This window comes from Anolis sagrei, chromosome 2 (assembly GCF_037176765.1).
Source record: "Anolis sagrei isolate rAnoSag1 chromosome 2, rAnoSag1.mat, whole genome shotgun sequence".
Taxonomy (NCBI): Eukaryota; Metazoa; Chordata; class Lepidosauria; order Squamata; family Dactyloidae; genus Anolis; species Anolis sagrei.
The window spans coordinates 153,626,467-153,642,217 of record NC_090022.1 but is presented as its reverse complement, the minus strand read 5'-3'; the positions used below and the strand labels follow the sequence as shown (position 1 = coordinate 153,642,217).

The following is a 15,751-nucleotide window of genomic DNA, read 5'->3' as shown; positions in this document are numbered from 1 at the left end:
CAGACTAATCAAAAGCAATGCCATGATAAGAGGAAACAAGGGATATAATATATATATAGATTTGTAATTTGCAACTGAGGAAAAAATCTTCAAGTTAGGGTTTTTTTGGACAGGCGTAGAGTGATGGTGGTGGTGAATAGGAACCAACCCCACTGATTTTAGTAAAACGAGAATTGCAAAAATAACTGTAACCATTTTTAGTGAACACTGCCTTAAGATTTTTTTAATGGCAAAAGGTGAAATAATTTCAGCACATTAGCCCTCATGACCTACAGGTATTCAGCTATAGGGACAGATGATTAACCAAACTAGCTATCCATCTCCACCAGCAGAATATGAACTCACAGATGTCTAATTACAAGGTGGTTTTTTTAAAGGTTTGAAACAAACTGCTTTATTTACAAAATGTTTTGTTGCCAAAGTGGTCTATAAAATAAATAAAATAAAACTTTACTTGTATGCTGCCCTATCTCCCCAATGGGACTCAGGGAGGTTTCCAACATATAAGGCAAACATTCAATTGCCGGAAAGAAAATGATAGAATTACATCAAGATAAACACATTTGACAATATAACACAACTTAACTTAACTTAATGAACGAAATAACAACTAAAAGCATCATAAAATACCAAAAACCTGTTAAAAGACACTAAAAATAAAAATATTAAAAACCATTTCATTGTAGCTCCATCGGTAGGGCTTCAATAAACCAATGTCCAGGAGTACAAAATGAATGTAGCCAACTCTTAAATGGTTGGGCATGGGATAGTGCAAACAGCATATCATAGAGCTGAGGAAGTGGATGAATTGCAGAACAGAGTGCTATCTGGCTATCTAGGGACTGGGCATAGGGACTAATCATTTTCGAAAATTGGCTGGAACATCCAGGTTTTCAGATCCCTATGAAAGGAGGACAGTGTGGGGGCCTGCATAATCTCCCTGGGGAGGCACCACCGAGAAGGCCTTCTCCCTTGTTGCCACCAACTGTGCTTGTGACGGTGGTGGAACTGAGAGGAGAGCCTCCCTGGCAGATCTCAGAGTACGAGTCAGTTCGTAGGGGGAGATGCGATCCCGAAGATAGGCAGGGCCTGAACCATTTAGGGCTTTGTAGATCATAACCTGCACTTTGAATTGGGACCAGAAATTTATCGGCAGCCAGTGGAGCTGCTTTAATAGGTGCACCATATGTTCTATAATTAGACTAAGAACATAAATAGGGTAGTATCTTTATCAGAACAAAAATGCTGAACAGTATGCTTTATATGGTGGAAGGAGATGGCATTTGATAACCATCATCCCCGCCCTCTCCTTGTGTCAGCTATGGTATAATGTCAGAAATTATGAAAACATAATCTCAGAATCAATATAAAAACAATACTATAAGACACATAGGATTTCAAATCATAGACAAGATGGTGGAATTTGCTTAGCAGCAAATTTGACCCACTTGCATGTTTTATCTGATTTGTATGTATTACCCTCTTTGAAATGCTACGGTTACGAAAGGAATGGAAAAAACACAGAAATCTTTTTTTAAATGACCAATTTCTTTGAACTGTGTGAAAACTTTCTGAGACATTCAGGTGAAAGACCTACCATATATTCCGGGGTACTAGACGACTTTTTAGGCATGTAAAACCTTATAAAATTTTGGGGGTTGTCTAGTACACCGGGTATAAAATTAAAATAATAAAATAACATACTATGGCTGTTTTGGCCTCGGGCTCCCCTCCTCCTCCGCCTTGGCTTTAGCCGGCCTCCCGGGCAGGCTCCCCTTCCTCCCTTCCTGGCTGCCTTCCTTGCTCAGGCCCAGGCCTCTCCTTTGTTGGCGGCCGGGCCCCTGGGCTGCTTCCCGCGTTGCTCAGGCCACTCTCCTTCCTGGCCAGGCCTCGCGAGAAGCGCCTCTTCTCCGGTGAGACAACATTGTCTTGCAGGAGAAGAGGCGCTTCACGCAAGGCCTGGCCAGGCCAAAGGAGAGCGGTCTGATCAGCGCCAGAGGCCCTTCTAATCAGGCCCTTCTCCTTCTTCCTGGCCAGGCCTCGCGAGAAGCACTTCCTTCTCCCGCGAGACAACTTTGTCTCATAGGAGAAGAGGCGCTTCATGCAAGGCCTGGCCAAGAAGGAGGAGAGAGGCCTAAGCAGCACGGGAGGCCCTTCTGGAGGCGGCGCAGGAAGCAGCCCAGAGGCTCGAGGACAGAAACCACCTGGCTGGTTTGGGGAGTCGTCTTAAACGGCGAGTATATCCCCAACTCTTTATTTTGTATGTAAAAGTTGGAGGGTCGTCTTATAGTCCCAGTTGTCTAGTACCCCAGAATATACGGCAAATTTTTTAAAGCACAATTTAAGATTAAAATCATCATTAAGTTTCAACTGAATCTACGGTTGTCTTTTAAAAATAATCTGATTTAAAATGAAGCCTGGCTTATGAAACCTGACTTTTCAGATTTCTGAATCCATGTAGAATCTTAGTGAGCTTAATAATAATAATAATAATAATAATAATTGCCCATTTTATCCTCCCAAAAGGACTCAAAGTGGCTTGTCATAAAAGCATTAGTATACAATTTTAAACATACAAATATTAAAAGATTTTTTATATAAAAGAACGAAGTATCAGGAAAATGTCTTTTGAGTCAAATACTATAAATGTGACACGAAATAATCAACAATTTGTAATTGAATGAACTACAGACAGCTGAGTCATGTAAAGTAATTATAAGTATAACTGCAAAATACAGAGAGCCAGGCCAATAGTTTACTCACACATGGATTCAGTGGGAATTAGCTTAACCTGTATGGATCGTACCCTCACTTTTTATTTTCTGGAGAAACACTGCTCTGTCTAGTTAATTACCAACACACTTGCTAATGAAATATCCTGGGAATTCAGCCCCAAATCCAGTAGTTAAGTGCCACTGAATCAGCAGGAATTTACTAAATAGACACTTGTATAAATTCCATTGATTCAATGGAGCTACTCAAGCTCCAAGTAACACTTGGATTTAGGCCACTGTCATCATGTAAGGAATCTTGTTTAGTGTCCATGTACGACTTTATAAACACTCACATCATTTGTAAGTAGATCATTCTATATTTCAAAGACATATCGACTGCATGTTCACAGGGCTTGGATTATATACTATTTTATACTAAGGCTCTATTTATTTGAAAAACATATGCTTAAATTATTATAGTAACTATTATAAAAATGCTTCTTTAAAGAAAAGTTAAGTCACTAGAAATTACATTAAACTTCGCATTAAGCTCTCAGATATTTTTGCAGAAAGATTTTTTAATCCAAAAGTCAATCATCAGTTTTATTAAGTCTGACATAAAAATCGTTGGCACCAGTCAGTGTTGCCTTAGGGCTTTCTGTTTCTAAGAAATTTTAGAGAGGAGGAAACAGGAAACCTCACTGCCTATTGGTATTAGTAATTGGTAGCATTTTTTGGCAACACTTAAAACTATCAGCACTGGTGAAGCCTCATCCTCATATTTAATGCTATTCTAAGGGTGGATCTACAATGTATAATTAATGCAGTTTGACCTCACTTTAATTGCCATGGTCAATGCAATGGAATAATGGGATTTGTAGTTTGCGGAGGCACCAGAACGTTTTGTCAGAAAAGGCTAAATACTACAACTCCCACAATTCCTTAGTACTGAGACAGGGGAGTTAAAAGGTGGTGTCAAATTGCATTTAACTCTATAAAGTAGGTAAATTCTAAATTTCTCTGCTTGGGATTTATGAGTTCTATCACAGTTAAAAAGCATACAGGGTTTAACAAAAATGGGAGCAAATTTTGTTCTTAAATAAGCAGTTAGTCCCGGTCTTAAACATGCAGACAGTCCCCCACTTTAGCAGGTGTGACTTCTGCAGATTTGATTATAAACAGGTTTAATTAAATTGTTCTCTTTAGGAAAATCTAGATCCTGTAGGGAGACTCTATCGTTAATTTTCTTTCAAGATTATGCTTAATCTGGAGGAACTAGATATACCTCTTTAGCTCAGAAGTTCATAACCTTTTGAAAAATTCTTGATGTTTAAATATATACATACTTATGCTTGCTTACAAGTTTAGCATGCTGTATTTTTTAACTAGCGTTCCAAAAACAACTGTTTTAAAAGTTCTTCCTGGGTACAAAGATTTGGGTACATACACAATGATGTTTATGAAACTAGAAAAAGAATGGTTACACCGGGGATCTCAGCATGGTCCACGATCAGGTGTAGAGGAGGGTACCTTCTATCTTAGATATATAACATATTTTTTTTCAATTGTAAGAAGCCACTGACTGCAAAATGCACTTTAATTTCAATATCACCACCACCAACAAAAAGTAAATAAGATACACCTGTGATTATAAAACATTTTTAGAAATATTTATATAGGAAAAATGTGTCTTAAAATTAAGAAATACAGTAGTTCTGCATGGCAAGAACTTGGGAGACTGGTTGAAAAGCTCAGGCAGATATAACTCCAAAAAGTTCTCACTTCTTAGCAGAGGTGTCAAATTTGTGGTCCTCCAACTCCCAGAAGCTCTAGCTGGCTTGTCCAGTGGCCAGGGAATTCTGGGAGCTGAAGTCCAAAACACCTTCCAGAAGGTGGCCACAAGTTCGACACCACTGTCTTATGTTACAGAGTTAGCACCACATATTTTCTGATCCAGCAGTACTTGTAATAATGGTATTGAGAATACAAAAGAACGGTAAAGTTTAAAAATGCTGTAAATTATATAGACTGGTACATAAATATTCCATTATATGTAATTCCGATGTAGATTATAAATCTACAAAACTGATATTGCCCCTGTTCACCTTGCAAACATGATAACACACATACAAGTTGGCATTTTTTTTCAAAGTGAAGGAAACCAGATCCTAACCTGAAAAAATGCTACCTAACTTAAGGTGAAGAGCTTTTAAAAGGTTATCTAATTGGGATACAAGTATGCAGTGTGTCTCCAGGAAAACTGGTAAGTATGCAATTAAAAGAAATTGTATAGCTTTTCCATAATCCATGTAGACACTGTCATACAATTCCTTACACTCCTGTCACACCAACCTTTCTTTTCATTCTTCACTGAATACTTTTTCCTCTCCCTTCCAATGTTTTCTCTCTGTCCACTCCACCTATTTCAGAAGAACAACACATAAATGTTTTTTGCACCTGAACTAAAACTGCTACTAAAAAGGTAGAAGTACAAAATTAGCAAACGTAAAAACTGTATTACAATATTCAGAAACAGGGTTGGTTGCACTTAAAAGTATTTTACATACTTATCCTCAAAGCACCTAAGAGCAGCAGCCACAGTTTTTGATGGAGAAGAATAAGGAGATATCACATTAATTAAGGGGGGATTCTTTGGGACATCTCACCTATTTCTACAAAGGACCCCATGCAAAATAGACAAGATTCCACACAGAATCCAAGTGCAAAAAGAGTTGACAAGACACCACAGTATATTGTTTTTAAATGCTTATTTGTGTTTCATCTATTGCTTGATATGTTTTGTATTTGTGCCTTTGATTGTTGTTGATGGATTTTGTATTGTATTTTAACATGTTGGAAGCCACTTTGGGTCCCTTCGTGGGAGAAAAGTGAGATATAAACAAAGATTTATTATTGTTATTATTATTAAGATATTTTGCCCCTTGGACACATAAGAGCGTAGACTCTAAGATCTGCCGGGGAGGCCCTCCTCTCAGTCCCACCGCCGTCCCAAGAGGGGACAAGGGATAGGGCCTTCTCAATTGTGGCCCTATGGCTATGGAACACCCTCTCCAGGGAAATCAGACAAGCCCCCACAGTTAAATCCTTTCGGAGGGAGCTGAAGACATGGCTGTTCAATCAAGCCTTTGACAGCTGTTAATCTAAACTGGAGAATCTAAATAGAATGAAGTTTTACCCTGACACTTTTAACGCTGATATTTTTCATCTGTTTTGTGTCTGGAATGTTTAACTCAGTTTGTATAATTTGCTTTAAATTATAATTTATTGTTGAGTTGTATTGTTTATTTCATTGACTGACATGTTTTATGTTAAACCCTATATGTTGTTATTTTATGCCACTCGGTGTTTATTTTTATTGATTTTGGCTAATTTTGTTGTATATTTTATGTTTGCTTTACACTGTTATTGACCTGTAAGCCGCCCTGAGATCCCTAGGGGAGATGGGGCGGAATATAAAGTTATTATGATTATAATAATAATTCAGAAGCAAGGAGGAAAAACAATTTTGTGTGACTCAATAATAATACAGGCCACGTCAAGAAGTAGCTATTCTCGGTAGATTTTAATTTGACTTCTTTTATGGAAGATTCATTATAATGGTTCCATTGGCAACATTGTTTATTTTGGGCAACGTCTAGTCAAAAATACTTAGTCACTGGTAGTGTACTATATATATATTGTGGTATAATAATATAGTACAATCTAGCAATATAGAATAATATATTAATTACATATTATGTATTTTATGGTGGTACAGTACAATATAGTAATATATAATACTAATATTGTACTATGCTAATATATATTGCATATACATATAATATGGAAAATAATATAATGTAATAGAATATACTGTATATACTCAAGTATAAGCCTAGTTTTTCAGCCCTTTTTAAGGCTGAAAAAGTCCCCCTCGGCTTATACTCGAGTCAAGGTTATTTATTATTTTACTCTGTTATTATTATTATTATTATTATTATCATTTATTTTATTATTATTACATTTATCATTTTACTCTATTATTATACATTTATTATTTTACTGTATAATTGTTTTTATTGCCACATTCATTATTTTACTCTTTTTATTATTATTGTTATTATTACATTTGTTATGTTGCTATCTTTATTATTATTGGAAGGATTCGTAAGCACATTTACAATGAAGAAGGTAAATAATCATTTAATCAGAGTTGGACAGTCTTATCTTAAATTACCATTTTTGTAAATATTCAAAAATATATAACTTACTGGTTCCTCAATTAAAGTAATTTAATTGGTATCTATTTTTATTTTGCAATTTACCAGTAGCTGCTGCATTTCCCACCCTCGGCTTATACTTGAGTCAATCCGTTTTCTCAGTTTTTTGTGGTAAAATTAGGTGCCTCAGCTTATATTCGGGTCGGTACATTAATATATATGGTAATACTAATAATAAATATAATATTGTAATCTGGTAATACTTTTAAATATAATTGCTACTGATAATACATAATAATATGTAATGATATACTGTTTTATTATTGTACTAGCTGTCCCCTGCCATGCGTTACTGTGGCCCAGTCTGTTTATATGTCTTTTTGTGTGTGTATACATATGTGTATATGTGTGTGTTTATGTGTGTATGGTTTTGTGAATGCGTTGTAATGTATTTTTTAAATTTTTGGCTTTTTAAGTCCCTTCTGCTGTGTTTTTCAGTATTTTTATGAGTGATGGTCACTCGTTGGCCTGATAGGTGTGTCCAAATTTTGTGTCATTTTGTATGAACCCATGCGATCCCTTCGTTCATCTGGAGAGGCCCTGCTTATGATCCCACCTGCGTCACAGGTGCGTTTGGTGGGGACGAGGGACAGGGCCTTCACTGTGGTTGCCCCCCGACTCTGGAACACCCTCCCCATAGATATTAGACTAGCACCCATGTTGGCAGTCTTCAGGAAGAATCTGAAGACCTGGCTATTCCGATGTGCCTTTCTGGAATAGGATAATCTCCAGCACTACGTCCCAGAAGCACTTTATTAGAGTTTAAGACTCTCTGCACATTGCACTTGCCCGGAAATCCAAATACCACCTGCCACACCCAGCACTTTTTAGCCTGTACCCATCACTGGCCCGGCCCTGGTTTTTACTGTGTAATTGATGTATTGTTTTTTATTGCTTATGTTTTATTTTGCTTTAAATTGTACTGTTATTGTTTTGCTGTTGTTGTGTTGAGGCCTTGGCCTTTGTAAGCCACATCGAGTCCTGCGGGAGATGCTAGTGGGGTACAAATAAAGTTTAATAATAATAATAATAATAATAATAATGTGTCATTTTGTCCAGTGGGTTTTGAGTTATGTTAATCCCACAAACGAACACTACATTTTTATTTATAGAGATGTTTGTATATTTTAAGTTGTAATGTTTTTGATCGTGAGCCGCTTTGAATCTCCATATGGGGAGATAAAGCAGGATATAAATAAATAAATAGGGAGGAAAAACAATTCTGTGTGTCTCAATAACCATACAGGCCATGTCAAGAACTAGCTATTCGAAGTAGATTTTCCTTGTCATCTTTTATGCAGAATCGATTATAGTGTTTATTTTGGGGGATGCCTAGCCAAAAGGGTCTACAAGGAGAAGCAAGGATGGTGGTGGGCCAGGCAAGGCTTTAGCTTTAACACTATTTAACCCCTCCATTCCCACTTTTTTGTGTACTGAAGATACAGAACATGGGCCAAATCAGGCCATATCCTCCCCAAACACACAATCCAGACACAAACCATAACAATAAAGGCCCGCTGGGGTTGGGGGGAGGGAGGCGGACACAAAGAAAAGCAATCCCAAGAGACCCCGAGGAAGTGGGGTGAAGGAACCCCAAATGCCCCACTCCCTAAGGGTCAATTCCCTTCCATCAATAGGCCCTGGGCCTAAGAGAACTGGGGGAAACACAGCGCTGGCTATTGTCTTTCCCTCATAAAGAACCCCCCACTTCCGCCCTTCAGAGGACCGTTGGGAGAGAGATTCGTGGGGGGATTTCTAGGCCACCCTCCCCCCACAAAGACCATACCATTCGCCCTCCCTCCACCCCGCTGAGTGAGCCTTGGGGCGAGTCCATTATCTACAGGGGGGGGGGACACCCCACTCCTCCCTCGCTGGCGCCGGTACCTGAGGGGCAATGGCTTCCGGGAGAGTCAGCGCGGCTCCATCCGCCCATACTACGCTCGGAAGAGAAAGGAAAAAAACCGCCCGACCGCGCAGCTTTCCGGCGTTCTCTTCGCCTCCTCAAACCGCCCTCCCAAGCCAAGCCGAGCGCGCGGGCTCAACGAGCGCCCGGCCGCGCCGCCTTCTGCGCCCTCGCAGCGCCGTCTCCACATCCCCCTCCGCGCTCCATGGTGCCCTCGCCCCGCCCCCTCCCCGAGGAAGCCCTCCACCTACCATTCAGCCAGCAGGGAAACAATGACGTCACCTCTATTGACTTCCTGGCCTGCCAATCGCAGCGGCCAAGCCTGCCAGACCGCCCCCTTTCTCTCTTTTATAGCCGCCCGCACTCTTTCTTTTCCTTCCTCTCCCTCCCTCCCCCCTCCCCTCCGGCAACCAGAGGACTCTTCCTTTGTTTTAGCTGTGTTACGCGGAGACCACCAGAGGGTAGGTCTCCTTTACGTCAACGCGATGACGTAGCCCAGTCGCAACACGCAGGCGCTGAGGGGTGTTTTGTTTTTTCAAAAACAAAGCCCCCTCCCTTTTTCCCCCGTGGCTGCGCCTGCGCACAAGGCGAGGGGCTGTCCCTCTCTCGGCTTAAAGGAGCCGCAGCCAAGAGGAGGTTTTCATATCTTAGTGCTGCTCCTTTCCAAAAGGAAAGCCTGCACCATAGCAATATATACAATATTATACAATATGTAAAAATAACAGCACTGTACTGTAATAATACTATTATTATCTATATAAATAAAAATGTAATGTTCGTTTGTGATATTCACAAAACTCAAAAACCACTAGATGAATTGACACCAAATTTGGACAAAAGACACTGCTAACAATCCAATGTATGTCCTTCACTCAAAAAAATTGATTTTGTCATTTGGGAGTTGTAGTTCACTAACAATCAAAGAGCATTCTGAACCCCAACAATGATGGAATTGATCCTAACTTGGCACACAGTTCTCCCACAACCAACAGAAAATACTGGAAGGGTTTGGTGGGCAGTGTCCTTTGGTTTTGGAGTTGTAGTTCACCTACATCCAGAGAGCACTGTGGACTCAAACAATGATGGATCTGGACCAAACTCTACACGAATACTCAATATGTCCAAATGTGAACACTGGTGGAGTTTGGGGAAAATAGAATCTTGATATTTGCGAGTTGTAGTTGCTGGGATTTGTAGTTCACCTACAATCAAAGAGCATTCTGAACCCCACCAATGATGGAATTGAACCAAACTTGGTACACAGTTCTCCCATGACCAACAGAAAATACTGGAAGGGTTTGGTGGGCAGTGTCCTTTCGTTTTGGAGTTGTAGTTCACCTACAGAGATCACTGTGGACCCAAACAATGATGGATCTGGACCAAACTCTACACGGATACTCAATATGTCCAAATGTGAACACTGGTGGAGTTTGGGGAAAATAGAATCTTGATATTTGGGAGTTGTAGTTGCTGGGATTTGTAGTTCACCTACAGTCAAAGAGCATTCTGAACCCCACCAATGATAGAATTGGGCCAAACCTCCCACACAGAACCCCCATGAGCACTAGAGTGGGCCACAGCAACACGTGGCAGGGGACGGCTAGTATATAATATTAGAAATGTTTTAATATAATATATGTTATGTATACTACAGCTTATGATATAGTACAATCTATATAAATAAAATGCTTTGGACCACCAGAAGATCCAACCAGTCCATACTTCAGGAAATAAAGCCTGACTGCTCATTGGAGGGAAGGATAGTAGAGGCCAAGATGAAGTACTTTGGCCACATCATGAGAAGACAGGAAAGCTTAGAGAAGACAATGATGCTGGGGGAAATGGAAGAAAAAAGGAAGAGGGGCCGACCAAGGGCAAGATGGATGGATCCTGGAAGTGACTGGATTGACCTTGAAGGAGCTGGGGCTGACCACGGCTGACAGGGAGCTCTGGCGCGGACTGGTCCATGAAGTCACAAAGAGTCAGAAACGACTGAACAAATGAACAACAAATATAAATTAAAATGTCATGTTCGTTTGTGGGATTAACATAACACAACACTGGGCGAATTGACACCTACCAGGCCAATGAGTGACCATCACTCATAAAACACTAAAAAAAATCACACACAGTAGAAGAGACTTAAAAAGCAAAAAACCCCACCCTACATTAAAATGCATGCGCAAAACAACATATTTACACATATATGCAAATATATACACACACATATATACATATATACACACAATACATATACACAGACTGGGCCACAGCAACGCGTGGCAAAGCATGGCTAGTGTATATAAATAAAAATGTAATGTTAGTTTGGGATCAACAGACTGGGCCACAGCAACGTGTGGCACAGGATGGCTAGTATATATACATAAAAATGTATATATTGTTGTCGAAATAAGAATTCGAAATAATGCTTCCTTTTCCCATGATAACTCTTGTAGGAGGGAATTTCTCTTCCTAGTGGTAAATTTCTCTCATTTCCTGTTGCCTTAGCCCTGTTCTTAACTATGAGTCATTTGTAAGTCGGATGTTTGTAACTTGGAGATTACCTGTACTAAGCTTTGAAAGGGAATTATCTCCCAATACATTATTACATGCTTCTACAAATGTCCTCTGGATAGCTTGACTTTTCTCAGAGAGGTGGATACATCTGAAATCCCTGATATGGAGAAGATGCTATAGATTGTAAGGCTTCTGATGGCAAATAGCTCAGCTGGTATATTATACTGTCAAGCATTAAGTCTGACTGCAAAGCTGTTAGCAACACACAAGCCAGAATAATTGAATTCAACGTATTTTTAAATTGCTGTTTCTTCAGGTGTTGTGTGCTTTACTCATTTTGTGGGAAGAAGGAAGAAAAGGACTTGTGATCTTAGGCTGATGGTAATCTGCAACCAAAATACAACCATGTGTCTAGATAACATTACTAATCTGCAGAGGAGTGGGCAGTGAATGCCACTGGAAAAGGCACAAACAGCCTTGTGAAGGGATATGACATCCAGCCCCCAACAAATGTGGAGGATCCTGTCATTTGAGGGGGGAAAAAACAGTTCAGGTGGCAACCTGGAGGAGGAATCTGTAGTACAAGCATATGCACAATTTGCAACACAGGAAAGAGTGCAAATGTCCTAATAATAATAATAATAATAATAATAATAATAATAATATTGTACCCTGCCTCCATCTCCCCGAAGGGGTGGCTTACATATGACACAAAGTGCCTAAAAACAACGCATAAAAGAAACACATAGTACAATACAAAAAAGTAAAGCCAATAGCACATAAAAACAACAATTTAAAACTCAGAACAACACTATATAAGCCATTAGGATGGTCATTTTACGAATTCTTAAAGCCCCATTCTACAAGTAGTTATACTGATGCAAAGGTGAAAAGTAAAGGAAAAGGACTCTAGTTATTGGAACATTTCTTTACTATCCTTCATTATTAAAATTGCGAGGTCATATACAAAATTAGTTGAAATTAACAATTAAAATACACTCTTAACATTCCATATCAAACCCAACAAATTTCAGTAAACTAGACATTAAATTACTCAGGCAAATAAATCTGCTCTAAATCAGCACCAAGGCTGGCACCTCAGGTACTGCAGAGAAGAGGATATTCCAAAGACATAACAGTCACTTCCCCTGACGGCTAATGGCAATACGTATGTATGAATACACCTAGAGTCACCATGTGAATGATCCAGCCCACCAATGTTTCTAAGCACTGACCCACAATTTGAATCATTCCACCAAACTCAAATGCCACAGAGAAACGTTGCTGGGGAACATCAGCATATAGATGACAGCATATCCTAGATCCCGTAGTGACCATTCCTGTTCGCTTATTACTTATCACAAGGTTTGTTAAAGTGATAAACCAACTGCAGCCCTATACAAGGAACTTTGCCACATTCTGAACCCATTCCATAAAACTTCTCACTATCTGTTCAAACTGAGGTTGGGGGATTAAGAGGGCATGGGATTGGCTGAGTTTGTCTATGTCTTCTGGATCCAAAAACTGAAACCTATTCTGCAACTTGCTAAATGAAAACGCTGTGTCTCAAACTGATCTTTAATTTTAAATGGTATCCATGACCTTGCAAAGACAAGTGATCTTATCTTTAATTTTTTTTATCATGTCAGAAGTGACTTGAGAGCATACTGCAAGTCGCTTCTGGTGTGAGAGAATTGGCTGTCTACAGAGATGTTGCCTACGGGAATGCCTGGATGTGTTACCATCCTGCTGGGAGGCTTCTCTCATGTCCCTGCAAGCTAGAGCTGACAGACGGGAGCTCACCCCGTCTTGCGGATTCGAACTGGAAACCTTCGGGTCACCAACCCAACCTTCAGGTCAGCAGTTCAGCCAGCACAAGGGTTTAACCTATTGCGCCATTGCAACTCTTATATTCAAACTGTTCTTCCAGTTGAATGCAACATGGTTTCTTGGGTTCTAGTACTCCATTAACCTTGGGTCAATGTTATCAAGCTTTGAAACACACAAAACAACTCTGCCGACTGGCTATTTGAAGATGTGGCATAGGCTGCATGTCCTGTCCTTAACAACCCTTAGTGAGAATTAGTAAGAACATCAGTCCTGGCCTGGTCTTACTCAGCTGCCGAGTATGCCTGCCCTGTTTGGCATAGGTCTGCCCATGCAAAGCAGGTGAACATAGCATTGAATGAAACATGCAGAATAATCACAGGATGTCTTAAACCTACACCTGTTGATAAACTCTACAAGCTAGCTGGCATTGCCCCCCCCCCCCCATGTGCGAAGGGAAGTTGCTGCTAAATGTGAGAGAAATAAGGTTGAACACTGTGAAAACCACCCACTACATGGCTACCAGCCTCCTCCCAGTAGACTCAAATCAAGGAAAAGCTTCATGAGAACTACCACTCCTCTTGGCGTCCCTTCAGCAACAGCAAGGGTATCCCTCTTGGCAGCTAGACCAGGAAATCCCAACTGGATGTCCCCCCACGAGGGTCTTCCTCCAGGGGCAAACCAAGAATGGGCAACCTGGAAGTCCCTGAACAGACTCAGAAGTGGAGTGGGCAGATCAAAAGACAACCTGGCAAAATGGCACTCCCTAAAAGAATCCCACATCTTGTGTGACTGTGGAGCAGAACAGACAAGCATCTGTATGCTTGTCCACTGTGCCCTGCCTCATGTACAGAGGAAGAATTGTTGGAGGCTACAGACAATGCCATTGCTTTTCCCCGTTTTTGGTCGAAAGATAATTATCCGCCTGCATTCCTTCTATTTTTAATCAGTTTTATACTAACTTATGCAATGCTTTTGATATGAAATAAAAACAACCTTTAAAGTAAACATCCTATTCTTCAAACAAATCTTCCCCTCCACACTCTCACACACAAAACTTCCATATAAACCAGCTTAACCTGAATGTTTGCTTGTTTTTGTTTTCTTGGCTCTGATAATTCCACACCCTGAACTTCATTTTAAAGCTCAACCAAAAGATTAATCAGCAGTTTTTATATGGAATACATGCCACCGAGAGTGAATGCATGCAAAACTAGTGTGATTGGGAATTTTCCTTCCAAGAGAACTAGAACTAATTGATATGGAAATCTGAGACAGAACAAGAATAGCAAATGGTGAAAGCAACAGCTATTGCAGGCCTTTCAAAATGATGTTGCAGGACCTTAGGAGTGATTTCCTTTCCCCCTTCTAACTGAATAAAATGTGATATCATTGGTCCATGCCTCAAATACTGTAGAAATCACAACCTTTTGATACACTGCTGAACTTAATCCCAAAACAATCTATCTTGGATGAGTCTAGCCCAACTTGGCACCTTTCAGATATGTGGGGACTACACTCCTATTATCATTAGTCAGCGCTGTTAAATGGGCATACTGGTTGGTAATGGTAGTAGCTTTCAAGTGAAGAGAGTGAAGAAAGTTCCGTCTTGTCTCCTGCACTGTGCTTATAATATAATATAATATATATTGTACATATAATATTGATAATATTATAATGTAATACAATATACTACTACTACTAATATATTATAATTATATATTTTATATTACATGTAATATTGCTACTAATAGTACTAATAATATTACAGTATAATGTTATAGTACAATGTAATATATAATATTAATATTGTGCTATGTTAATAATATAATATATTGTATTTTCATTTTACTTGTAAGCCGCTCTGAGTCCCCTTTGAAGTGAGATGGGCGGCATATAAATGTCGCAAATAAATAAATAATAATAGCTGCAGCACTATGTTGGGGCAATGATATATTTCACATTTGGGCCCTGGGACATCAAAATAATATATTTCCATGAAAAACAGCTTGATATTTGTACACAAGCAAGCCCAAGTTACACTGGTAATCATTATAAATTTGAAGGAACTGGGCACTTTATGTAACATGCAACACAAAGCATGGCTCATAATAGCAACCACAGTACAGCAGAGAGAGCAAGCCAAAAATACCAGGGTAGAAGCCTGGCTGTTGCTGGCAGCTGTAACAGAACATGGCATTATCTAATGCTGCTGCCAGTCACCATGGGAACCACAAGCATCTATATTAGTTCAGGTAGAAAGAAGTTGTAGCTGGTAGCACGGACTGGGAAAGACCAGAAGCCGATCTGATCGCAGCAGACATAACGGATTGTGACAAGGGCTTGAAAAATTCAGGAAAGATGCCCCCTTGGTCAAACACCAGTGTAGTAGGTTCATGTGCTTTTTTAAAAAACGATTCATTCATAAGTTTTTCCAGATGTTTGAGGCTTCTCCAGATGCTAGAGGAGGCATGGGCAAACTTTGGTCCTCCAGGTATTTTGGGTGTCAA

General features: G+C 39.8%; 1 protein-coding gene across 5 annotated transcripts in view; it reads right to left on the bottom strand.

Moving 5' to 3' along the window:
• The window catches only part of RNF38 (ring finger protein 38), a 150,631-nt gene that overhangs the window by 29,950 nt on the left and 104,930 nt on the right, over positions 1–15,751 (bottom strand). Inside the window, exons 1-2 of one of the 5 annotated variants that reach the window (XM_060763741.2) lie at positions 9,149–9,271; positions 5,067–5,134 (exon numbers count right to left, since the gene is read on the bottom strand). The exons of 1 other annotated variant lie outside the window; for it this stretch is intronic. In XM_060763741.2, the coding sequence (XP_060619724.1) occupies positions 5,067–5,078 (12 nt within the window). In that variant the 5' untranslated portion in view covers positions 5,079–5,134; positions 9,149–9,271. Of the gene's footprint in view, positions 1–5,066; positions 5,135–8,878; positions 9,111–9,148; positions 9,273–15,751 lie in introns of those variants that run through there. 3 more of the 5 variants (XM_060763740.2, XM_060763742.2, XM_060763743.2) reach the window with 3 other exon arrangements.